This window comes from Podarcis vaucheri (assembly GCF_965113315.1).
Source record: "Podarcis vaucheri genome assembly, chromosome: 2".
In the NCBI taxonomy this organism is placed as follows: Eukaryota; Metazoa; Chordata; class Lepidosauria; order Squamata; family Lacertidae; genus Podarcis; species Podarcis vaucheri.
In genome coordinates, this window is record NC_138760.1 from 80,934,795 (window position 1) to 80,962,096 (window position 27,302).

The 27,302-nt window shown below is 40.7% G+C and overlaps 1 protein-coding gene and 1 long non-coding RNA gene across 4 annotated transcripts in view; one reads left to right on the plus strand and one right to left on the minus strand.

The window, feature by feature from the left end:
- The window catches only part of LOC309526076, a 29,087-nt gene extending 19,305 nt beyond the window's left edge, over window positions 1-9,782 (plus strand). Inside the window, exons 3-4 of the long non-coding RNA XR_014216636.1 lie at window positions 8,512-8,613; window positions 9,039-9,782. This is a non-coding gene — a long non-coding RNA (uncharacterized lncRNA). The remainder of the gene's footprint in view (window positions 1-8,511; window positions 8,614-9,038) is intronic.
- SFMBT1 (Scm like with four mbt domains 1) overlaps window positions 1-27,302 on the minus strand; it is a 77,935-nt gene that overhangs the window by 14,623 nt on the left and 36,010 nt on the right. For all 3 annotated transcript variants that reach the window (XM_082211900.1, XM_082211899.1, XM_082211901.1), the window contains exons 2-14: window positions 25,101-25,253; window positions 21,521-21,615; window positions 12,895-13,135; window positions 12,329-12,417; window positions 10,349-10,595; window positions 8,982-9,079; window positions 7,494-7,595; window positions 5,411-5,561; window positions 4,821-4,903; window positions 3,660-3,786; window positions 3,165-3,278; window positions 2,508-2,550; window positions 1,019-1,083 (exon numbers count right to left, since the gene is read on the minus strand). In XM_082211900.1, coding sequence (XP_082068026.1) covers window positions 1,019-1,083; window positions 2,508-2,550; window positions 3,165-3,278; window positions 3,660-3,786; window positions 4,821-4,903; window positions 5,411-5,561; window positions 7,494-7,595; window positions 8,982-9,079; window positions 10,349-10,595; window positions 12,329-12,417; window positions 12,895-13,135; window positions 21,521-21,615; window positions 25,101-25,128 — 1,483 coding nt within the window. In that variant the 5' untranslated portion in view covers window positions 25,129-25,253. The remainder of the gene's footprint in view (window positions 1-1,018; window positions 1,084-2,507; window positions 2,551-3,164; window positions 3,279-3,659; window positions 3,787-4,820; window positions 4,904-5,410; window positions 5,562-7,493; window positions 7,596-8,981; window positions 9,080-10,348; window positions 10,596-12,328; window positions 12,418-12,894; window positions 13,136-21,520; window positions 21,616-25,100; window positions 25,254-27,302) is intronic.

Genomic DNA, 27,302 nt, shown 5'->3' on the forward strand with positions numbered 1-27,302 from the left:
CCTGAGTTCCCTGCAAAGCAGAACATGGAAACTCACCACAGAACGGATAAAAGTTCAAAGGAAAAGTAGGAAGTGTTTGTGAGGAAGAGCCTCACCCCAGCAGGATAGGTCTATTTTTTTTTTTTATGATAATTTTTATTACATTTTTCCAAGTTACAGAAAAAACAGAAGAGAAAGCAGAATAGAAGAAAAAAAGAAAAAAGAACAGAAAATCACATCCATTTCAACAACTTATTTCAAATTTCCATTGGACTTCCCCACATCTCCCGCATAATGCATTCTTGATAATAAAGTCATCAGCAAATTATACCCTTGTTTCGTGTGTTTCTTTATATTTTCAGTTGCAATTTAAGTTTAAATCTCTTATTCTCCATTTACTCTAGAAATATAACATGATATCATTTTTACCCATTTAAACTTTGATTCTTTCACAAATGTTAGCAATTTCATAGATAATTAAATTTCATTGCTGGGGCTAACGTTCCAAATCATACGACGTCTTATGTTTCATACAACTTATAATACTTTTGCAAATAGTCTTTAAATTTTTTCCAGTCCTCCTCCAATGCCTCTTCTCCCAGGTCTCGGATTCTTGCAGTCATCTCGGCCAGTTCCATGTAGTTCATCAATTGCGTCTGCCACTCCTCCAGTGTGGGCAAATCTTGGGTCTTCCAATGCTTGGCGATGAGAATTCTTGCTGCAGTTGTAGCATACAGAAAAAAAGTTCTATCCTTTTTTAACACCTTCTGGCCGACAATGCCCAGAAGGAAGGCCTCTGGTTTCTTGGGAAAGGTGTACTTAAACACCTTTTTTAACTCGTTATAGATCATTTCCCAAAAGGCCTTCAATCTTGGACAAGTCCACCAGAGGTGAAAGAATGTCCCTTCAGCCTCCTTACATTTACCCCAGCAGGATAGGTCTAGAAAGCTAAGCCCGTGAGGGAAACATGACATGTACACACCACAGCATTTAGCCTCATTCTCCAACTACTACACACACAAAGACACTTCTTTCTTACCGGTATCAGCCGAGTTCAGTTCCTGGCTCTTTAGTCCCTCATGGACAGTTCTTGAGGATAATATTCTGACCAAGGAAGAGAGCAAAGCAAGAGAGAGAGAGAGAGAGAGAGAGAGAGAGAGAGAGAGAGAGAGATGGCATTATTCATTATTTGGGCTCTTGAGCTCCTCATCCAGTTTGGGCTTTTGTTTTTGTTTCTACAGTAGAAGGGACTTGTGCCTCAAGCAAAGGTTTCATATTCATTGTCTCCCTTCCCCCGCTTCTCTTCTCTTGCCCCCTCTGGAATTACCGTTCCCTCATTCCCTCCTTAGTGCCCAAGCCCTATTATAATTAAATCAAAGCACACACAATTGGAAAAAAATAACATATTCTTTCCCTGCCCAGCCCTGCACCCATTGTTTCCCTCTGTCTATTTTAGACTGTAAACCTCCCAGGGCAGGTCATATCTGTTCTTTATAAAGCGGTATACACATAGGTGGCATAACAAACGACATGGGATCCGCCAAGTGAGTTAAAGAACAGGAGTTTTTAAATTAATGTATTAACTGTGTGTAAAACGGGTGGGGATTCTCAGGCCTTTGATCCTCAGGATTTTCTATAACCCGTGACTCCTCCTAGGCACCCTCATCACACACCCTGCTGCACACGCTCTGCTGGTTGGAATGTATCCTTGAACTGGAATAGTGTCCCTTTCTTGCCCAGATAGGGAAATAAATGTGCAGAGACCTCTGATTTTTGTGCAGCTGTACAGAAATAAGAGTCACATTCATGGCCTTACCCACCACTGGCATAAGGTACTCGGAAGGTTGCCCACTAGTGAATGTGGCCCCCAGGCTGCTGAAAAAGGTCCCCCAACTCTATAAAACCAACAGGGTGGCCAGAGATGTAAGCACTGCTAAAGAACAGCAGCAACATGCCAGGTGAAATAATGCCAAGTGAAAAGGGAGCAATATCCCTCCTACCCTGTCCGACATGTGGCATGCGTGTGAGAAAAATGCACCAGAAGATGGAAAGCAAAGCTGGCAATGGCTTCCAAGAACTGGAGGACAGAGAACTTGCTTAAGGGACTACCCCAGAGTGTGTTTGTGCTATAGACTCTAGAGCATACATCTATAGCATCTGCTGTGTCTATAGTTTAGATCAGGTGTTGTCAACCTGGTCCCTACCGCCCACTAGTGGGCATTTCAGGATCCTAGGTGGGCGGTAGGGGGTTCTATGGCACAAGCTGAATCCTCCTTCCATCGAGCACTGGTGGGTGGTATGGAAATTTTACCATCAAGAAAGATGCATTAGTGGGTGCTAGGTATAAAAAGGTTGACTACCCCTGGGATAGATATGGTTATGGTATATCCAGAGAGTATAGTAGCATGACAGAGCCACAAACATGCAAAATATTTCCAACTACTAAGTAACTGAGCTCTAGTTAACTGCATTCAAGCTTCTCAAAAAACAGTCCCTTGCTAGCAATGTGAAATAAGTTCAATGCTTACGGTTTCTCTGGTTGGACCACTGCAATTTTCTTTTCCTTGTTCACTGTAAGCCAAGGTGAAAGTCAATGAATAACCAGTGTATCATTTAAAAAGTTTTCCAATGATAACACACACTTTTTATTTTATAATCTTCTGCAAGCAGAATTTCAACATTTACATAGTCAGGCTACAGATAATAGTCATGTTTCATCACCGCCTGGGGAATTGAGACCCAACTTTCTTGTGAAACTTGAAGAGATGAGCAAAGAACCAAACACGGGAAAATCCCTGAACTTTCAAGTGCAAACACACAGGCTTTTCAGTTTCCTAAGCTTACAAACAGGCCTTTCTCCAACTTCAAGGGTACTCTAAATCTACATGCAACGGCTTGCACATTGCCCATCTACTGCTGCTCCAAGTATCCCCAAAAAGGCTGCCTTGCTACTAAGCTCTTGTGAGTTCTAGATTCTCAAAGTATTAATCAAAAATGTCTTAAAACCTTCCACAGTCCTTCCTCTCTAGGGACTTGCTCTTGTGCTGTTTGATAGAGCTACAGAGCGATTGTTTTACCATTGTTATGTAAGAAATGCATATATACCATAGTACTCTGAAGTACAACAATCAATTCTGCAATACATTCCACTCCATCTTGTAGTATAGTAATTGTATTAGTCATACCTACTGCCCTGCGAGGAGGTCTAAGCTGATATCCATTTGTTTCGCACCAGCCTACTGGAAATATATTCATAGATTCCACACTCACTATGCATTCAGGGACTGGCATTTTAGAACCTGTTAAGAGACAAATGGAACACATAGCCCAAATCAATGGTTGCTGCAACTGGACTCGCAACAGAACAGAACACAACACTTGCTATAATACATATCTGTGTACCTGCACATTTGAATCAGACATAAGAAGCATGACAGGCCCTCAAAAACGGAATCTGTCAGGAAACAAGCCTTTGATTGTTGCCTATAAGGGTTTTATCACAAGTTGCAAAAAATAAAACAAAACCATGGGCTGGAACAGCTGTTTTCAGAGCCATTTTTAGGAGTAAGACTGTGTGCTGGTAAAGATTTATAATGTTCAGATAAGGCAGTGGCATTAAAAATGCTACATGGGGAAAGCGAACAAAATTCAAAACATCTACCTTTCAAAATATAACTTACTTTCCAGCTGTAGCCAGAGATAGGAATCCTTCACCTTTGTAACAGTAGCTACACAAATTTCTTCAGGATCTTGTGAGTTTACTGCCTCAAGTTTCATGTTCTCCTTAAAGCCATGGTCAGAAGTCAGCTAAAAAAGAAGAAAAAAGAAGAAAAAAACACTTAGGTGGAACATGCAATTTTAAGGGCACCCAATTCATATACCAAACAGGAAAAACATTCAGAACAAATTAAACACAGACCATTGAAGGGAATCACCAGGGATTTAAATGGTAAGTTCAAAACAATAATCAGCAAGCGGCTTCTTATAGATTACCAAGGGAATTTCAACCTGGCATTCAAAAAAAGTATTAAAAGAAGAAAAAATAATTGAATTTACAGTAGAACATGCAAGAGACTCTGCTTCAAGCCCACATCTTGTTATACTCAAGATCAAAATTAAACTGCAATAGTGGAGATACGCATACACAAAATAAGAAACCTACTTCCGGCAGAAAGGATAAATTAATTCTCACAAAGAGCCAACAAGGTGGTAAACTTGTGTCTGGGCTGTCCCACTTCAAACTAAAGTGGGTACCTACATGGTTTCCTCTTGAGGGAGGATCCAAAAGGCTGCATGAAATGTTCCATGCATGCACCAGGCTTCCTTCTCCCATCTGTGTCCCTTACCAAAAAAATCCTCTGACAGGCTGATGACTCTCTAGAACAAAATACCACATGGCTTGAAGGGCTTGCTGTTGAAAAGCAAAATTCACTTACCCTCCCCGCCAAAGTGCTTCCCATGTGTGCAATAAAAAAATCAGTAAGAATCCCGGAACCTCAAAGACTAGATTTCGGGGAGAAGGATACTAGTTGAGCCATCTTCCCGATATTCTAGGTGCTGAATTCAGCCCGCCTCCCAGAAACATTTCATCAGGTGAACCCTCACCTACACTTCAAACATTTCATATCCTGTTTGTGGCCCAAGATGCATAATGCCATTGTTTGACTCCCAAGCCAGGAGATACCATCAATTCTTGCAGAATAAGTTGAATATTAAACATCTCTTTAGACTATTTTGGGACGCTTTAATTCTTTTTTCCACTATGTGGTGTGGTTAACAAGCTTTACAAACTAGGTAAAATATTCACCGTTGAATAAACACATTATATTGTGAATGCTTACCGAGGGAAAACAGCTTTGGGGAGCAGCCTCTGCTCCACACTGCTTGAGATAATCTGCCCAGTCAAAGTCTTGCCCAGGATAACCTATGAATGAGCGAACAAATGACTCTTATTTATTAATGCATTTTTATCTTATCCTTCCTACAAAGAGGTCAGCGTAGTAGCCATGATCCTCTCCTCCATTTTATCCTCACAGCCACCCTCTTAGGTAAGTTAAACTGAGAGACAGCCTGCCAAAAGACTCCCACTGAGCATCATAGTTGTGTGGGATCTATGCTAGGATCTCTCTACTCCTTGTTCAACATTTGTCTATCCCATACTGGCTTAAGTAAGTTTGAGAATGATATGAGTAGTTCCTGAGGATACACAAATGCCTTCACATTCTCAAACTAGGCTTTTCACACTACTTGAAAAGCCTAGGCCCAATGTCTTTCCCACACCACTTTTATAGTCATTATAAGAAATCTTGCTGTTAAATTGTCCCAGTCTCTGCAATACGCAGAATAGAAGTGTTTTCAGAGATAAAAGTATAATGCTTCCAGTTCAACTGCTCGTATGAGAGCAGGCAAATAGACCGCATAGGCTACACACCTGGTGGAGGGCTGAGATGCAAGCCATTTTTTAGACTCCATTGCACAGGGAAAATACCAGGACTGTTGACATGACAGACGTAAGACCGGCTTGTGGTATATTCTGGTCGCAAATCATCTATTTCTACCAAAAAGTATTTATCATTAAACACCTGCAAAAAGACAAAGGAATGACTTTGAAACAAAGTTCACTTTACTAACATATAAAACTTTCTCAGTCACTGTCCTACTGCTAATAGTGGGTTGTATCAAATGTTAGTCTTATTAAGAGCAGACACATTGAAATGAATGACCATGACTAAGGTTCATTAATTAATTTCAGCAGGTCTACGCTGAGGAAGACCTAGTTGGATACAAGTCTTTGTTATTTATTGGCTAGGATACAGAGCCGTGTTCAATGTGCCCAAGGACTGAGCATGCTCAATGGGGAGTTAACTAGTTTTCTTTGAACAGCCCGCCCGCCCACATGAAATACTACACATGTCAATTTGAAAAGTAATCTGTCATGAGGAATGGGAGAAATACAACCCTCAAAAGCTCTTTGAGCATGTGGAACCTCATGCTTGTAAAGTACCTCAAACATGATCAGAACCTTGAAGCGTTTAAAAAGGAGGATATAGCGAAGTGGGAACATGCTCAGGACAAACATTCCACATTTATACAGGAAGAAGCAAGACAAAAAGGGCAACAGGAGATCTTAGGCTTCTCAAAAAATAAAGTCAGAAAAATCAAGAATTTGAACTGGATTATGTATGGAAAGGGATGCAGGTGGCGCTGTGGGTAAAAGCCTCTGCGCCTAGGGCTTGCCGATCGAAAGGTCGGCGGTTCGAATCCCTGCGGCGGGGTGCGCTCCCGTCGTTCGGTCCCAGCGCCTGCCAACCTAGCAGTTCGAAAGCACCCCCGGGTGCAAGTAGATAAATAGGGACCGCTTACAAGCGGGAAGGTAAACGGCGTTTCCGTGTGCGGCTCTGGTTCGCCAGAGCAGCGATGTCACGCTGGCCACGTGACCCGGAAGTGTCTTCGGACAGCGCTGGCCCCCGGCCTCTTGAGTGAGATGGGCGCACAACCCTAGAGTCTGGCAAGACTGGCCCGTACGGGCAGGGGTACCTTTACCTTTACCTTTTATGTATGGAAAAGTCAAATCACTAAGACACCAAGAAAGTTTAATAAACAGAAATTAACACCGTCTTATAGAAATAGTATAAATAAATAAATAAATAAAAACGGGCTGATTAAAACAAGGAATTCCCCCTGCTCTAGCCATATAAAGTAAAATTAAGAAGGTGGAAAAGTACACTTGATCCTATAATTCCAAGGACTCATCCCATGACAAGGATGACTCATATGAACTGTAATTAAACAAGATAAACACAATAATGAGCTGCTGAAGTTGATTAGATTGTGGGCAGCAGAGGGACTGTGTTAAATGTGTAGTTGATTAGAAGGTGGAGAAAAATGTACCTCAGCAGGAATGGGACTGTGAGAATGCCATCTGAATTTCTCAAACAGATAAGCTATTTTATGTGAAAATTCTGATGAGCCATCTTAGAAGGAATAAGATATAGAAACGTAAAGGATGTAAGATAAAGGGAATGTTGGGTAGGCAGAAAAAGAAAGGTTGATACTGTTGACAGAACTTATAGCTGCTCTGACAGTTTACTGCTGAGAAAATGACAAGAATTGTGCATCTAATCCAGACATTGTCATGACACCTAGACTTGTAAGAGTTCTGAACTGAAAAGAAAGTTACTTTTACAACAAAAAAAACTGAGGGGGATTGCCTATGGACATATTTAATTTATAGCTAGTACTGCATTTGGGTCAATCATTGCAATAAAATGAAATGAAAAATAAAAATGAAAAATAAAAATGAAAGAATAGAAGACCCAAAAGTGGGGACCTCATTAAGGAACTCGAGGAATCATGTCTTTATTTCCTAAGAGCACTGAGTGTACACAAAATTATATTAAAGCGAACAGGACCAGAAAGTTACCTTGCTGATGCCAAATGGGAAGATGAAAAAATAGAATATGTTTAAAATGTTACATCTTGGAGCCAGAGAACTTCAGAATATAATTGGGTACCTTTGTAACTGTGGCTGGCGAGATGACGAAAGGAGCTTTGGGATCAACAGCTTCTAACTTCATGTTGACAGAGAATGAATGAATTCCAACAACAGGTTTGTCCTAAAAATGACAACACAAAAATTTTAAATTATCATTGAGGTTCTTTGTATCATTGAAACAGAAAATTATTCAAAGTAGAAGAGATGCCTAGTATCTTCCACTAGCACAAGAGATGACATAACCTTATCCTTTAATATTTCAACAAGAATCACACTAGTTCATCCTGGCATTTCGAAAGTTATTTCACTTACAGGAAGCCAGCAAATGAAAGTTGGCAGCAATTGCTCTCTTACTAAAATGGACATTACATTTTCAGTTCAGCGAGACTGGGATTTGACATAATACTTTTCACCCAGGAATGTCTAATCTGCAGCATAATGAAGGCATTTAGAAAACTCTCCTGGTTCGCAGAGAGGCCATTTAATGTAAAAACAAAAAACCAGTCCAGGAAACTCTTGTCACTTGAAATTGAACAAAATGAACTAATCTTTAGCACAGAATAAAATAAGTATAATGTCACAGGCAATCAACCGTAACTTTGCTTGGTTGGGTTAATCTTATTTCTGAGAGGCCTGCAATTGATGATGTTTTCGAAAATGTGGGAGGTCACTTAAGGCAAACGTAGGTTAATGGGAAAATATACCACAGAATCAGCATTAGCTCTATATACTGCCTTCTAGCCGAAGGACCGAATCATAGACTTCCTTTTCCCCTTTGACCTAGTAAACTAAGACCAACCTAGAGTGTCATCTGTACTGTGCCACCTAGAAACCAAGTTAAGACATAAAGAGCATGCAGTGGTACTACCTCTCTCCACAGTTATGGAGTGTGGTGCCTCTGAAAAACATGACAAAGTCAAAACACCTTTAAGAAAGTGTTGCAAAACTCTTATTTGGTTTGGAGTTTTGTGTCTGTAGCTGAAAGAGTCAACACTGTGCCCATTTTATTTGATTTTAATATGTCATGTATATTTCAGGTGCTCGTTTACCTCAGCCTATAAGACCCAATGTGCAGAATTTCATGCAACTTGCGCAACAGAAGGAACCGAAACCCAGTGGAGCCTACTGATGGAGGAGAGGTGATGATTTTCACTGATTCCCACTTCCCTTGCCCCCTCCCATGCTATTCCAAAGGGGACCCCAACCCATAGCTGTCAACGTTTCCCTTTTTAAAAGCGAAATTCCCTTATTTCGAATAGGATTCCTCGCAAGAAACGGGAAAAGTTGACAGCTATGCCCCAACCACCCAGAACAGCTTCTCGGCGGGCACACAACAAATGACTCTGAAAATCTCCATCTTTCCCTGCTTTCCTCCAGCAGGAGCGTTTTGTGGGTGGAGTTCAACTGATGTGAACTCTGCATCTAGGTCTTTATATTTAACCATACCATTTGTTAAAAGCACTCAGGCCGGGTGTAGTGATCCGATAGCAAATTCCAGCTCTTGTACCTTAAATAGATCAGTGGGAACCAAAGATTCTTCTTCCTCCTCTTTTATTTTTTCTAGGATATCCTGCCATTCTGCTTCAGTCTTCAAATGCCTAACAGCTTCAATAAAAGAATGGTAGTCTGAGTAAAGTGCCACACTTTTAAAATGAGTCCATTACACTACGAGACTAAGTCAACGATCTGAAAATCAACTCAAAAGTTACAGAGAGGGTGCCATTTCCCCTCCCCCACTGAACGCTCCCTATGAGCCCTACATTGGATGGTTTTTAAATTGTCCGCAATGCATGCTTGCATTTTCCACTGAGACTTCCTTTTAATAGTTCTTATGCAAAATCTTTTAATTGCTTTTTTACATAAGCAGTTTGGAGATGGAGTTGGAGGGGAGGGCAAATTGCTGATAAGGAATCCTTAAACTTATCTCCAGTTGCACTATTTGTGTGTGCCCTTGGGTTACGGGCCTAAAAGTGCATCTCCATGCCCAGAGTGTGAGCAGAACAGAGCAGAGCACAGCATGTGTATTGCTCCAAGTTTACTCACAGACAACAAAAGAACTACCAGACTCTATGTATCTAGAGCAATTTGCCTGTTTTCATGGCAATTGTGTCTGCAGCTCAGATAAAATTTAAGAAGAAAATGCAAAGCCTCCAGGTTTGGAACAGTCCCATGCTATTCATGTGATGTCGGCAAAGACACAGTATGATTTCTGACTAGACTGAAAGTTCCTTAAATTGAGACCACAGAATACTGTTCGAGGCTAATGAAAACAAGCCCAAGGGAAGACAAAGACAAATTCATGTATGCATGCATTCTCTCTTTTTCCTGTCCCTGCTATTTTTCCTTATTGTATAGCTCTGTGTAGCATAGCATACTAGCAAATGTCAAAACCCAGAGATTCTCTGTTTGGTCTTGTCAATATACCCCAAACAAGAGACAGGGGTATAATATAGGGAAATTTACGTGTTTTTCTATTCTTTTAAAATAGCTGCTCTGAGCAGATGAGTCTTGTCGGCAATTCCAAAAGCAAGTACAAGTGTGTGTGTGTGTGTGTGTGTGTGTGCACACGCCTCAGTTTTTGAGCGTCTTGGAGGCCGAATGTTTTGGTTTTCGAACACCGAAAATCTGGAAGTAAATGCTTCCATTTCTGAATGCACCTCAGAAGTTGAACTTCTGAGGCGGCTTCCTGTTTGAGTTTTCCATACTTTTGAGGCTTCCGTATTGAGTTTTCAAACGGTCTTCCAGAATGGATTCCGTTCGAAAACCGAGAAACCACTATGTGTGTGTGTGTGTGTGTGTGTGTGTGTGTGTCAAAACACCAAAAGCTTTTCTTCTTCAGACCTTGCACTCCAAATTGAAAATGCAGTTTTATACCTAGTGGAGGTTCAAGGGTGTATCCTTGTTGAGTTGCCCAGCCCACTGGATGGAGAAAGGGATCCAAATAGAACATCCATAGGTCATACTGATCTAAATCTTCGAGTCCTTCATAACGTAGTTTGAGCCTTCCACCAACATTGTCCAAAACATTGACTATCCAAGCTCCTAGAGAATCATTCAAGTGCTGACATTCTAGTCTTGAACCGGGAGCAATGAGATCCAAGGGATTATTCCCTCGATGGAGCTGTGGAGGAAAGTGGAAAAAGGAAGATAAACGGTAAGCTCAGTGGCGTAGCGTGGGTTGTCAGCACCCGGGGCAAGGCAAGTAATTTGCGCCCCCTAACCCGTGGATTCGCGCCCCCTAACCCTAACCCCCAGATGTTGCACCCGGTGCGGCCGGCCCCCCCTGCACCCCCCATGCTACGCCACTGGGTAAGCTGTCCTGTCACCTGCCTTGAAAAGCTATCAAGACAAAATATCCATCTTCATTGCTTATGCTGAGTTATACGCAGACATCAACTATGAATACTGTTGGGTCAGCTAACGAGTTTTCAGGAATTCTGGCAAGATGTGGAAATGTAGTCCTATTTCCTATTCACGGCACTGAAGCTTCCACTTAAAAGCTTGATAGGCACACAGTTAAGATCATGGTAATTTGTAATTCATATAGGGAGCAGGAACCAGCATTTGTCTTCATGCTTTCTTAACAAGCGATTTCAAAAACAATTTGGGGCTGGAAAAAATGACCTACTGTTTTCTTTAAAAATGCTTACGCATCTTTATAAGGGAAAGATTAGCAAATACTATTGGTTGCACTTGTTTTAGGAAGCCCACCTCTGCCATATTGACTCTCTATAAATATATTGTTATGCACTCTATCCATACAGTCAGATCTACTTTCTCAGCCTTCTGTCTTTGTGATGCTAGTGCCTATGACACAGGTGTACCCTCTGCCAGGTTTGTGATTACTGTGGAAGGACAAGGAATCTGCCATTTCCTACCATCCTTCCCATTGAGACCTTGAAATCATGTCGGTGGTTACAGGTAGAATGGTTGGTTACCTGGGTTATCAACCTTCTCTTTAAGCGTGTACCCTTTTGAACTGGAACTCATTGGTGTTTCAGCAGTTTCCTCTCTTCCAGGGGGTAGCTGAGTGTCTTGTGTTTTAAACTAATTATTATGTTTTAATACTTGTATTATTTCACTAGATACCACTGCTAGGCTGTTTTGCTGAAAGATTAGCTTCCCAAAACAGCAAAAAAAGTATAAGAAAACCTAGCAATGGAATCTGAATTCACTAATTAGCCCACATAATCACAAATAAATAAATAATAATAATAATTTATTTATACCCCGCCCATCTGGTTGGGTTTCCCCAGCCACTCTGGGTGGCTCCCAACAGAATATTAAAAACACGATAAAACATCAAACATTAAAAACCTCCCTAAACAGGACTGCCTTCAGATGTCTTCTAAAAGTCAGATAGTTGTTTCCTTGACATCTGATCTCTGGCTATCTTTGGAAGCATGGGGGGGAAACTTTTCCAGTTTCTACCAGAACAAAATGTTTTTCTTTTACATAAAAGCAAGAAAGCAAAATAAGTCGGCTACATAAAAAGACCTTCACCAGAGGAAAATTACCATTTTGAAAGTGTGTAGTTTTGTTTTTTTTAAAAAAAATAAAAAATCATTAAAGTATATTCTAAGAAGGGCCATGTCCCATTGAATTTAACTGAATTTAGTTCTGAGAAGACATGGTTAGGATTGCTGCTTAAATTATATGTTTACATTTTATTGTGCCCTTTTAAACGTGAATCCTCAGCTGTCAGAACATTCACTTTGGTAAAGGGAAAAATGAAGTTATACCAGAAGACTATTGTAGCCGCAAAGTCTAACACAATGGGCTTTAATAGGTATTGGTTTAAGACGTAATAAGGGCGAAGTATTTTTATTGCTGCCGATCCATGTGCACACTTACACCTTCTAGAAGAGTGGCAGGAGCACTGCATGCTCCTTTCAGAGTCTGCTGAAGGAATTCCTCCTGGTTAGAAATTTTATCTTTGATGCCTAAAAGGGAAAAAAAATTGTTCAGTATTTACTCTTCCTATCTTATAATAACATAGCATAGAGTTATATTTATGCTGGGGAAAGTCAACAGCTGGCCCCATGTCCAATCCTAAGAAGATTTGCAACTTTTGCATTGCTCAGCAGCAGAACTTGAAGTTAGTAACATTTTTGTGTGTGATCTCAACCATCATTTTCCTAGAGGTCAAGCAGATAGTCATTACAAATATGAATGGGTCCAAAAGGTACATTAACAAATAGCCAAGTGAAAAACAGATTCATCTACAGCTGTTTCAGCCAAGTCATGATAGTGTTTGCAGGTGTAATCGACACAAAGCGATTCTTAGTAGAGGTTTATGGACAGATGAGCACAGAAGATTATGCAAAAAGCTTAAAACAGGGCTTTGTCTCCTGCAATATATATCACCTGTAGGAGGTTTACTTTATTGAAACATTCTTCTCCCCATGGTGGACTGTTACCTTCAGGCACTTTGAGAGTCTTCTTGTTCTGCTCACACCACCCAATTGGATGCAAGTCAGCTGTCATGATGTCAAACCAAAAGTCTGCCTTCCTGTCCTCTCCATACCCATCATATCGTAGTAGCAGTAATGGCCCACAAGTGGTAATGATTGTAGCAATCCAGTATGTATCAGGGCCAGGTTTGACAGCAACCTCTAGTTTCATGCCTGGTGCAAAGCCATTTTGCAGACTAGTGTCCACCTAAAAAGAGAGAGCAAGCAACACATCAATGCATGGCTCCATGGTTGCAATTTGATCACTTAATTTTAAAAACATTTTGCATGGATTTTTAAAAAAACACAATGCTGTAGAAACCAAGGAACAAACTTTTTTGGGATTTGCTTTTGGTCAATGAAGAACCAACTGACAATGGGGTACCTTGGGAAAAATTGGCCACAAGATCCGGACACAATGTTAAATGGCAAAGCAGAAGTAACATTAACTTATTTCAGAAGATTTTATCTCAACACCCAAAGGTAAGCTAACACAGCTAGAAAACACCAATGACATGAGTGGGCAATTAAAAATAATAATTCTAAAATATCCATCGTGTGCTATCCAAACTCAGGAGAACAGATTAAATTTAACAGACCAATAAGGATGCAGAAAAAGCTTTTTAGTAATCTGGTGACCAAGTGAAAATTGTATAAAATGGATAGAAAGGTGTTACTAAGGATTGGTAACAAAGGAATCCGATTCTCAAGACAAAACCAAACAAATGTGGATTAGGAAGGAACATCAGAAATGCGATTAAGGTTATATGACAAACATAACTGGTGACTTAGAAGGCAACTGTGATGCGGAAAATTGTGAGAGTAGGAAGAAAAGAGAAGCTTTCCCATGCATTTCGGTGTCAAGCATTCAAACCTCTCTCTTTGCATACAATATGTGTAATAAGGAACCCAATATTAACTAAATTTGATTCCATTACTGGGTTAAATAACAGAAGAGTAATAGAATATAAAATTATGACACTTTTAAGTTTGGCATAAAAACTTCAATGCTTTCTCAGCACAAAATATAACCTCCCTTTCCTTACCAGACAACCCCTTTTCGAGATCCTATTTTTATTTCTCTTTGTGCCACAGTACAACACACCACCACATAATCGCCCACAACTTGAATTAAAATTGTACACTTGTAAATCCTACTTCTGTATAGGAAAGAAAAATTGCTATGCACTGATCCTTAACAGGCTAGCACGTTCAATAAAATAACTATTTGCACCAGGAGTAAAAACAGCATGTAATCCTCTCCCCAAAACAGAACCGAAGCTGGTGTCCCTTTCCATTAGATAAGCAAATGAAATTACTTTGCAGCATGTCGTACGTATCAGGTTAGCTTCAAACACATTCTACTGTTGTATTTTACACTGTGTTAAAGGAGAAGTGTGCCTGCTAACATATATTGCCCTCCCCTTCTTTCCTGCAAGCATGGCATAAGATGCATCAAGCAGTTGAGGCAGAATCTGTTTCCTAATATGTCACCCACGACAATGCAAGAAAGGAAAGAGAGAATGAATCCCTTTCTTCTGAGGACATCTATGTGGCAAACATGGTAGGAACAACCAACAGCAAGAGAAAGAAATACAAACAATTACAAGCACACTCAAAACAGGATTCACATCTTATTTGGTACAAATATTTGCGGCTGGAATATTTGTGGATTAGAAACAAGATACAGTACTTATTATAAACTTGTCACTCATGCTCAAACAGCACCCTCGTATGGCAGTCTGGTAGGATTGCAGTGGGATGAAGAGTGAAGGGAACTAATTTCGTTCTTTTTATTTGTGAGGGCATTCACTATGAAAAAAATAGTTGCAGGTGACCAGCTGTCTAGGAATGCAGGCATCCAAAATAGAATCTGTAGATGTGACTGCAGCAATTATAATACTGATAGATTAATTAATTGGTAGATTTATAACTATTTAACTATTTATAACTATTTAAAAATAGTTAATTAAGCACACCTCTTTCCCCTGGCTTCTAATGGTTGCAAACTTCAGACCAGAAGACATATGTGAATAAGACTAAAAATAACTTCCTGATTTAAAGTGTGGCGATTTAGACAATTGTGTGTGTAGCTATTTATCTATCTGCATATTACTTTATAGTGACCATGTTCACATGTAATTGTAAATGAAGAAATGTGCTTAATAAACCATATTGTGCCTAGTTACTCCCATTTCACTCCTCCCCTAGAGGGAAGAGGCTTAATTCTGCACCAGGAAGCTTAATTTTGCACCTGAGCTTAGGATCGTGGTGTCTTTCTCAACAAGCCATGACTGTTAATCCGACTTGTTGTTGCCTTGCACATCAAGGCTTGCTAACTACAAACTACAATCCCAGGTTCAGATATTACACTAAGCACACCCCCTCTCAGTTTGTTTGTCTGTTCATGCCAGGGGGGAGCAAAGCAGAAGCAATCAAGCTACATGCACCAGCACACAGCACATGCACAGTGGCTTATTAAACTAAACTTATTGGCTTACTGTTAAGCAAGTGGAAAAGCAAATTGATTAAGGGAAAAAAATATCTTCAGAATACAGCCCTAATAGAATTGCAACCCCAGTTGCATAGAAGACTGCAAAGGTATTACGTTAAGCCTGCCACAGGTTAATTACAGGGCAAGTATAGTTTGCACAGGTTCACAAAAGGCATTGATTTAGCCACAAGAGGGCAACCTTAGTTCTGTAAGGATGAAGCAGAAAGGTGCCGGTATAGATACTGAATAATTTGTGAACATGGAGAAACAGTGTTCCAATTTGGCTTAAATCCTTGAAGCAGCAAAGGCTTTAAATCTGTAAAGCAACAGTTTAGCTGAGTAAAATTGCAAGTGATATCCCAGCTTGAACTCTGCCAACTTTAATTTTTTTTTAAAGACTCCCTTGGATAGTCTGCAGTTGTGATGGACTTTTAAACAACAAAACAAAAGAGCAACCCAGCCAGAAACTGAAGTCAGAAGCTACTTCAGCATACTTCCCAAGTGAAATATATTTAAATATTTACTACGAAAAGTTAAAAAAAAGGGGGGAGGAGCCATGCCAAGAACAAAGTTCTATATTGCTGGACAACCACAGCATACTTGCCTCTAGCTTTCTGCCCATTCTTCAACTCCCATCTTCCACAAGACTAAAGCCCTTTATTTATTAGTCTCTTCTGCAGGCCCTTCGTTCAGGGATGACATGGGGCCACACCCATTTCTAAAACTTCTTTGAGTTTCAACAGCTTCTTTAAAAAAGCCTTGTCCCTGGTACATGCTATGTCTGCTGAGCCACACATGGATGTCTCAGCAACTCTACTGGGCTTACTGCAGACTATGATGAGGAATTCATAAGGTATATGATAAACGTGCAGTGGTAACTTGGTTGTCGAACATAATCTGTTCCGGGAGTCTATTCAACTCCCGGAACAAAAACCAAGGTGCAGCTTCTGATTGGCTGCAGGAGCTTCCTGCACTCAATTGGAAGCTGCATCAGATGCTCGGCTTCCGAAAAACTTCTGGGTTTGCAGTGCTTGGGAACCGATTTGTTTGGGAGCCAAGCTGTAAGACAACCAAGGTACCATTGTATGTGCCAACCAATATGGGGACTCATTCGTCCCAACAAGCTGCTTCCTTCTTCCACTACCCATTTTGAAACTGTCCAATCAAGAGCACCTAGAGAAGTAGGAACAAACCAAGCGCTGTCCCAAAATCCAGCACTTTGCTCAAACACTTTTGCTGCCTATAATTTCCAAAAGCTACAATAAAAAACATCTGATAAATTTTATAGCAGCCAAACCAACTTAGGTGGGTTGAAACGACTGCGGACAATGAAGCTTTGCAAGTTCACTAAAGGAAAACAGTGGCATACTAGATGAGGATGGACTAAAGTCACAAAGGCGTGAACTAGCTTTTAAAAATTTTATTTGAGAATACAATCCATTAGAACAATAATAAAATTACTAAGTAACAGTTAATAACAGCAGCAATCAGGTTTCTTCTCCAAATACCTCCTTACAGGTAAAGGGACCCCTGACCATTAGGTGCAGTCATGGCCGACTCTGGGGTTGCGGCGCTCATCTCGCTTTATTGGCCGAGGGAGCTGGCGTACAGCTTCCAGGTCATGTGGACAGCATGACTAAGCCGCTTCTGGCGAACCAGAGCAGCACACAGAAACGCTGTTTATCTTCCCGCCGGAGCGGTACCAATTTATCTATTTGCCCTTTGACGTGCTTTTGAACTGCTAGGTTGGCAGGAGCAGGGACCGAGAAACGGGAGCTCACGCAGTTGCGGGGATTCGAACCACCAACCTTCTGATCGGCAAGTCCTAGGCTTTGTGGTTTAACCCACAGTGCCACCTGCGTCCCAAATACTCCCTTAGAAAACGTTTAATTAAAAAAAATACATTTTTATGTTATAAAATCAAAGTAGCAGCAAGAATATTTTACTAGGGAATACAGAAAACAGAGGAGAAACGAAGGAATATATATATAAAGATATATTTTAAATGAAAGAAATATATATATATAGTTTTTACAATTATTCTTGGAAGGGGGTCCTTTAAGAGTATCTGACCAGTTTCTTCAGTATTATTTCTAAAGAGAAAGTATTATTTCTAAAGAGAAAGTATTTCATTATCTACTTTCCTCAGCGCACCTGGATCAAGTGGATGTTAACAAATTTCCTTGAATCAAGAGCTACCCGATTCACATGTCACAGATACAGGCTGCTGGTGGAACCTGCCCGATTTTTGTACATTTGTAGGGAAAAATAAAACCATGCTGTTTGACCATAAATGCCTCATGCCTACTTCATTTATAAGCCTTAGTTTATGAGTTAGCTTTTCCAATATTGCTATACAGTATGTCACACTTGATAATAATACAAAGGTAAAGGGACTCCTGACCATTAGGTCCAGTCGTGGCCAACTCTGGGGTTGTGGCACTCATCTCACTTTATTGGCCGAGGGAGCTAGCGTACAGCTTCCAGGTCATGTGGCCAGCATGACTAAGCCGCTTCTGGCGAACCAGAGCAGCGCAAGGAAACGCCGTTTACCTTCCCGCCGGAGCGGTACCTATTTATCTACTTGCACTTTGATGTGCTTTCGAACTGCTAGGTTGGCAGAAGCACAGAACCGAGAAACGGGAGCTCACGCAGTTGCGGGGATTCGAACCGCCGACTTTCTGATTGGCAAGTCCTAGGCTCTGTGGTTTAACCCACAGCGCCACCCGCATCCCACACTTTATAATACCATGTGTCCAATGTGGCTCCCAATAACTCTTTCTAAGTCCTGGCTATAATTGCCCAGCTGAAGTGAGCAAATTGCTTATTAGGTCCTTATTAATTAAACCCAAGTTATGTTCCATACAGATGTTTAGGAAGGCGAACTGAGGTGTTATTCGAAGATTAGTATCCCTACCCCCCAGAAAACTACGTTCCAGAAATCCTTAATTTTCTTACAGTCCCACCACATATGGAAATAAGTTCCAGTTCAGGTGCAGTCCCTCCAGCATTTTATTTTCCATTTATTCTGTGCTAATACTGATTTGAAGGGTGATTTTATCCAGATGTCTCTCCAAGCCTAATTATTTGTTTGTATTTTAAAATCCTGTTCTCAGGCATCCTTTAAATCCTGTGTTATACATGTATCAATATTTATTAGAAGATATCCGGCACCTTCCTTAATAACTGTTCCCAAGCAGTTACCTGTCTGGTTGCAGCTGCTTTCACAGCTGCTTTCGCTATGAATGATGAAATTTCATTCAAAATAACCATTTGTGATTTCTTGCAGAATGGTCACTACCAATTTCTTTGGTCAATGGAGTATTATTTTTTATAAAAATTGCACATTCCACAAAACTTTTCCACTTCCCAATCATTAATATACAGTGGTGCCTTGCAAGACGAAATTAATTCATTCCGCAAGTTTTTTATTCTTGCAAGTTTTTCGTCTTGCGAAGCACGGTTTCCCATAGCAATGCATTGAAAATCAATCAATGCGTTCCTATGGAGACCGTCCGGGGACAGAGGGGAATGGCCGCGCGCCTTCCCCTCTGTCCCCTCTTTTGAAGCAAGGGGCGGAGGGGAGAAGATCGCTTCTCCCCGTTGCCGCCCCTTGGTTCAAAAGGGGTCCGGGGAGAGAGGGGAATGGCCGTGCGCCTTCCCCTCTGTCCCTGGAGATTGCGGGGCAAGCTTCGTTTTGTGAAGCAAGCCCATAGGGAAATTCGTCTTGCGAAGCAACGTGAAAACGAAAAAACCTTTCGTCTTGCGAGTTTTTCGTCTCGCGAGGCGTTCGTCTTGCGGGGCACCACTGTACCATAAATATATCTTTATTATTAAAAGGAAGTGGTAAATCATGGGGATCATAGGGGAATATGCTGGCATTAATACTGTCACCTTTCTCTACTAGATTTTAAAAACTGTTGATATAAATCTGCTTTTAATACACTGTATGTTCCTAAGTTTAGTTTTTGAAAATGGATGAACCTTTAAGGGAATTATGTCTATCTCATACTGTTCTCAGTACACCCACTGTTTAGTGTTATCATCACTGATGTACAGGACCAGATGTTTAAACTGATGTGTCTCATAATACAGGGGAATATTCGGGATTATACATTCACCATGCAAGGACTGCTTATATAACAATGGTCTTTTAAGCCAGGGTTTCTTATATTGAAATATATAGTATTTTAATTTTCTCTGCCATAGGCAGAGCTGTTCCAGAATGATCCAAATGAGTAGGTATTGAATCAGATATGTCACCATCATTTCATAGCTTTTAGCTATGAGTCTATCCATCAATAAAAGTTTCTTCTGGCTAACACTCTATTTTGTAATTTTATACCAAACAGGGCCAAAATTTTGAAAAAAGAGGTTTATTAATATTTGTTATTAATTCTTAATATTTATTATTTTATTTTATTTATTTATTTATTAGTGTATTTTGGATGTCAACATTTCTAAAATTATGATGGCATATGGGGATATTTAATTATTTAAAAACAAATGTTTTGGTGCTTCAGCTCAATGAAAACTCAAACTCTGATTTCTTAGAATTTACTCAAGTCCTGCCACCATTTTAAATGCTTCTAATTCAGTGAGCAATGGTTATATGGCTTCTAGCGGTATCGCTGTGGTTATATCAATGTAATCAGTGTATAGTAAAATATATATATCAATGTCCCTTACCCTGCACTGTATTTAAATGTTTGGATGACCTTGTACTTTTATTTTCACAGATCACTTCCTGGTGGCGAGCAAAATCCTTCTCCAGCCAAAGAGGGCCCACAAAGCAGAAAGGGTGGCCTCAAATAAACACTGCCAGAACAGCCATACCTAAACTTTGTGAATAGTTCTCTGATTCCGTTGAACACGCTCTACTGAACTGCCCCAGTGTCGAAGCAAGGTGGAACCACATCAAAGAGGCAAGCTATAACATGGCTATGCCTTCTTTTGACAAAAGAGAGCAGCAGATCGCCAACTGGTTTGAAGCCAGCATTAAGGATTTAGAATAGAACCATGTCTCCGGCAACAAGTCACTGTTCAGGGTGTCATTGAAAAAGTGATGCAGGTGGGGAACTAAAATACCTTTAAACTTTTTGTAAAATAACCCTGTACCTGGAGACTTGTTGAGCTGCCTAATATAGCTTCTACAGTCAAACCTCGGATCCCGAACGCTTCCGTTTTGGAACGTTTCAGCTCCCGAACGCCAAAAACCCGGAAGTAAATGCTCCAGTTTTCGAATGTTTTTCAGAAGCTGAATGTCCGACGCAGCTTCCGCTTGGGTGCCGGAAACTCCTGAAACCAATCGGAAGCTGTGCCTCGGTTGTCGAACGTTTCAGAAGCCGAACGAGCTTCCGGAACGGATTACGTTCCACAACTGAGGTTTGACTGTACGACCTCAACCACTGTTATTTGCACATATAAGGAGCTACCAGTTATTCCAGCAGAGAAAGTGGCACAGAATGACTAACGCTGGATACAACCTGTTGCCCGTATAGGGCACTTGTAGCAACTGCAAGAGATCTTATTCCGCACCAAATCACAGAAGGACAAAGAATCAATGGCCACTCTCTTGGAAAGTACAGTGGTACCTCGGGTTAAGTACTTAATTTGTTCCGGAGGTCCGTTCTTAACCTGAAACTGTTCTTAACCTGAAGCACCACTTTAGCTAATGGGGCCTCCTGCTGCCCCTGCGCCGCCAAAGCACGATTTCTGTTCTCATCCTGAAGCAAAGTTCTTAATCTGAAGCACTATTTCTGGGTTAGGGGAGTCTGGAACCTGAAGCGTATGTAACCCGAGATACCACTGTATGAACCTTAGCCATTATTTGGATTGATCTCTAGCACCAACTGAAACACAAGGGCTGTCTTGTAAGGCATAGGACAGAATCTCCCCACTAATGCCATATCCCCCTAAAGGGACTTGTGAAGACATTTCAGAAGGCCAAATATAGGAGCAAAAAACCTAAACAGCTGCATTTTGATTCCTCAAGCATACGAAACCAAAAGAGCTTCTTCACATTATGGCTCTCTGGGGATTAGAGCTCAAACAATGCATAAAAAAGAGAGAGGAGAGGCTGACCAGATGCTCACTTACGTGTTTAAATGAGCCATGAGGTGCTGCTGTCGCCCCTGTATCTTCCAAATACTCCTCCCAATTGAATTCTGCTTCTTCCACACCTGATCCTGCATCTGTATTAAGCCAGAAAAAACACACAGTAGCTTTTAGGAGAAACACCGGTTTGCTACTTTAAATTCCTTACTTGTGAAGGGGTTGCTTCGGAAATACACTAAATGAGTGTATTAAGAAGCCAGATGGACACCTTATTTGTTAATACAGGTTTAGGGAACCTAATAAAACCATGCAAATATTCTGATGTATAATGCAACCAGCGATAAGGATTGTCAACAAATTCCAGAATACTGGGAGTGGGAGACTACTTAAGATTGTACAAAGTACAGTGAGAAATTTGACGCTATAGGTGCCACCTGTCCTGATCCAAGCCACTTATGTTAGCAGCTGGTGTGAATTACTGAAGTCCCCATGTTGATTCGGTGTCCTTGACACCCAAGATGTACTGTGGGTACTTCGGTAAGAAAAACCACTTGAAGAGGTACAACACGTATCAAAAGTAATTGGAATTCTGTGAAAAATAGGAACTATCTGCATGTTAAATTGGCTGAAAGCTCAGCCAAAAACACGGAACAGCAATCAAGAAAATGGCAGGGGGGGAAAAAGAACATTACAGTAAAAGCTTAGGTGGTGGTCACTAAGCAACTTGCAAATACATGAGGAGAGGGCAGCGGCTCCTTCACAAACACATTTGATTTGTGACTTATGTCTGTAAGTAGTACACCCTTGATTTAATATGTGACAGGATCAATCCTTAAACAGATATATAGCTCATGAGGCCTGGCTGGGCTCTCTTTCCTTAACAGCTATATGTAACACTCTCCACTCCAAAAGTAATGCCTCACGGATGAGTAGATGGGCTTCATCAGCTAAGCTCAGACTGACTATACAGTTGGTGTCAGATTTTGCAGTTACCATTTCAATTTGTGTAGCTAGTTTGCTCTCACCAAAGAAGAACTTCTGTCATGATTTTAAATGCACATAGACACCTTATATACAGCAGGTCAGGTGTGTGCTGAGGTGTCTATATGGGAAAGATGGGTGGTACCAGTATTTTACAGCACAATCTTACAGCCCCACCAGTAACAGAACTCAATAAAAAAAAAATACATTTAGTTATATGAAATCAGATCTGAATTTGAGAGATCATAAATTCCTGCTTTTGCTTATTCCTTTTGTTTTTGAGCCAACACACTAGTCCCCAATCAGTATTACACTAACATTCTGGACACCTGAATTGATTTCTATGGGGCGCCAATCACTTCCCCATTAGGGAAGACCAACATAAAAGGCTTAAAAACAAGCCAAGAAGCTCCTTCTCTAAACAGAGGGAGTTTCACTCTAGACTTCTTTTGCATAACTGGCTAGAGCTGCTTTCCTAAATATCAATCACTGCTATGACTTCATTCATTGGTTATCAACACTGAGAAGACAGAGAAGGCCAGCTTTTCACAAACAAATGAGACTGTATGTTTTGCTTCACCTCCATAAATGCTAGAAACATTTTGTTTAATGGAATCTGAGAGTCGTGGCTCATGTGGGTGGCAACTGCTCCCCCACAGACACCTATAGGGACCAGGTGGGCCTATGAGCATTCTCTAACATTACCCTGCACTGTGTGACTTCTCCTGCCCCTTTGAGCAACTTGTGCTCATAAAACAGTGACTATTTTATGTATAAGTGGGTCCTGCCTGGAGGTGTGCCTGAAGATTGGCAGGAGAGGTGTTGTAGCTGTGCCACTGAGGTGGATGGAAGGGGGGGCCTTGGGAGTCATATTGTATGTCGCGTATGAGCATGCAGAGGGTGTACCCCCATTGTTGAGAGTTCATGCTCTGCTTCTGGATGGGTAGCATGTGGGCATCATTGCCAGCATAGGCACTGATGGGTGGGCTATGGCGGCATTTCTCGCTTTTATGCTTTTTTGTACTTTCTCATTGTGCGTCTCCCCCCTCTCCTCCTGGGCTGAGCATACACTGGAAACTGCACAGCTGATGTAGCAGTAGCATATCTCCTGTCCTGACATAATGAGAGTATAGGATTGCTCTGTTAGTACATAACCAGCTTCACATATAATTCCTTTGTGTAGCCTGAAGTCTCCTTAATTGCATCTTATGTAACTGAAAAATATGCATACTTGTCAGAGAAGAATTTCAGGAAACTCTCTGTCAAGTTTGCAAATTTAAAGGCATGTTGTAGTAAGAAATTAAGCTGCATGTTATTATTTATAATACCTGGGCAGTAAACACTGGGTTGGGCTGGTTATGAAATGCAGAACAGCAATAGTACTGCCAATGCCGTACTCAATTCTTTAAGGACTAACTCTTCCTCTCACAGGAAGTGAAGTGGGTAGGGAAAAAGCCAAATTTGAACATTAATGAAAGATTCTAACACTTCCAAGTCTCTATTTATGGCAGATTGCATCACCCACATTCAATATACTGCATGCAATGTTACTCGCTTTGTCAGCATATTTATTCCTTGAAAGAGAAAAGGCCACACACTCTCAAAATGTACAGCTCACAGCATTTGAGGCCACAGAATATGAAACCACAATAAGCATTAGCAAAGTTCCACATTCTGTACTTACGTGTGGTTTGTGATTATATCAAGAAGAACCACACAATTCAAGCTCTTATGTGAGAGAGCTCATCACCTATGCTCCATCTAAACAAGTTCTGTGAAGTGGGCATAAACTCTAAGAATAATTTCTGCAAATTCAAAGAAGCGATAGCTGTAAACCCTATACTTGTTTAAAATGCGGCAGCAGGAGGACAGAAATGAAAACGAAAACACATTGGCTGGGTTTAGACATGATAGAACAATGAGTTGTGGTTTATGCACAAGCCTTGGGCTTGTGTGCCCATCCCCTCCCTGTTCCGCTCTAGCGTGAGGAGATAAGCTTTTGCTTCCACCTGCAGAAACACAAATTATCTCTAAACCTGGTTTATCACAACTATGGTTAGTTGAGACAAGCCAGCTTTGCAACCCATGGTTAGAAGATGGCTTGTTTCAAATACCTATAATTAAGATGAACCACAATTGTTTGGCTTCTGACTCAATGATAAACTGGCTAGTCTACATCAGAATCAAAGCTTCCAAACTCACCCTCCAAGTCATCGTGGAGGAAAAGAGGTGAAGGAAGAAGTATGTGAGCCCAGAGGGAGGCTGGGCTCATTCTTTTAATGATAAGCCTTTATTATGCTTGTACCAAAATGTGGCCATATAGTCACAGCAAGCCAGAGGTGAGGCACAAGGAAACTCTGCATGAGAGGAGAAGCTGTTTAGATCAGCTGCTGCTGAAAGATGCTTTTGAGAGCTACAGGCACACTGCAATGTTAACACAAGTGCAGAACACACATAACTGAAGAGGAACTTCAGCAATGGTCTTCATAGCCCCTGCCTTTGAACTTTAAAGCAACTTTACCCATGGCTTATCTTTTTAATCATCTGTGTCGCAAGTATGCAAAACAAGGTTAATTTGTCCAGAATAGATTTACAACTGAGAAGATACCTGTTGGAACCCCAGGTGCCATAATTGCAGTACCTGTCTCATGCTGCTGTTCTCCATTCATCTCCACAGCAATCTGGCAATAATCCTTGGGAGCAGGAAGTAGAGAAAGCCAACCAGTCACTGCCTTGATCTCATCTGCTCTCAGTGTCTTCGCTTCTACAGGCTTCCAGGATGATCAGACAAACACTGCAGAGGAAAAAATGTAAACGTGTTTTTGTTTGTTTATAACTCCGGAACAACTAAACGTCTCCTCCTTACATTTGTGGAATAAGAACACATTTTAGGGGAAAAACAGAGGCCACATCTATTCCACTTCCAAAAGGCCTCCAATTTTAAATACAATGTAGAATTATCTTTATAGACATGCTGTGATATATTGCCCATGCCTGAAAATGGCAAAAAAGCAGGGTTAAAACAAGTTGATTATTGCTGTGTACAGGAATCATTTCCCTTACATACATCTTTCTCTTGCCTACTGTACATAAATAACATCTCACATCTATTCTGAATTTTCATGTGCCACTAGAGTTCTGACTAGATTGTATAAAGCAGTTTTATTATAGACAGAACTCAAGTGGTGGTACAAATAAAGTGCTTTTTACGTGAGCAACATCCACTGTATCTTTAATATCTGTCAAATGTTTGTATGAGGAAATCCGAAAATAATTCTAATGCCTTTGGTATAGAGAAATGGCTTTAATTTGCTCTGTAAAACAGCATGTATATTTTCAGCAATATACAAGTAGTGTGGTTATTAGCAATAAAGAATACTTTGCCAATGATACTTTCCTGGCAATAAGGCCTTTTGCAAAACTGTGTGCATTTCTCTTAGCAGAGATATGCCAGAACTGCTCAGTTAGCCCTTTTCAGAGAGAGAGAGCCCTCTCTTTTTAGACAGGTCTTCTGAGTTGTAGAATCCTGCAAATTATTTTTTGTTGCTGAATTCTTCATGAAATTCATATTGTGCTAATAGCTAAGCTTGAAAAGCATACAACAAACCCATAAAAGTAATACATATTTAAAGAGCCAAAATATCTTAACCCAATGAAATTATAGTTTCAACACCTGGAACAGAAATACTCAACTTGCTTTTATTCTGCTCTTTTAATTATGCATTCAATCCCCATCATAACAAAAATATAAGATATAGAAATCTGGAATGCTATGACAGGTACAACATCATATTAATCTCTGCTACTCTCAAATTATCCTTCAAGATCCTATTAAGCGGGATTGCCTCCAAACGACTCTTAAGCACCACCTGCTTTTGGAGTTCCCTGATAACATCAAGGAACACTGGACCAAGCTAAAATAAAATAATTCCTTCCAGTAGCACCTTAAAGACCAACTAAGTTAGTTCTTGGTATGAGCTTTCGTGTGCATGCACACGAAAGCTCATACCAAGAACTAACTTAGTTGGTCTTTAAGGTGCTACTGGAAGGAATTATTTTATTTTGACTATGGCAGACCAACACGGCTACCTATCTGTAACTGGACCAAGCTAAAACATCCATTACTGCAGCCTGTGAACAAACTATTGGATACCAAACCAAAAAACACCAGGACTGGTTTGATGAGAATGACAGTGAGATTGAACGCATTATTGACAAGAAAAGGAAGGCCTTTCAGATCTGGCAAAGAGACAGAAACTGTGCCACTAAGAAAAAAACAAACCATGCCTACACTAAGGCTGAGGTTCAAAGAAGAACCAGAGGACTAAAGAACTCCCAGTGGATAAAAAAGTTTGAGAGAACCAGCACTTAGCCGACACTCATGATGCAGAGTTTCTTTAAAGCCACAAAGACCATCTATGGGCCAATAAATCATAGCATATGCCCCCTACGCTCAACAGACGGTACCGCACTTCAAAAAGATAAAGGAGCTATTGCACTGCGTTGGAAAGAACATTACCAGCATCTCCTTAACTGCAACTCCCCCATAGCTGCCGAGGTCTTCTCACAAATCCCACAAAAACAAATTAGAGATGAGCTTGCAGTATCTTCAAATTTGGGAGAGTTGTGTACAGCTATTAACCAAATGAAAAACAACAAAGCCTGTAGACCTGATGGGATACCTGCTGAAGTCTTCAAAGTGGGCAGAATTGAACTTACACAACAACCACACAATCTCATCAAAAAAATCTGGGAGAGACAGGAGATCCCAGCAGACTTTAGGGATGCCAAGATTATCAATCTCTTTTTAAATACGTGATAGAATGGATTGTAGAAACTATTG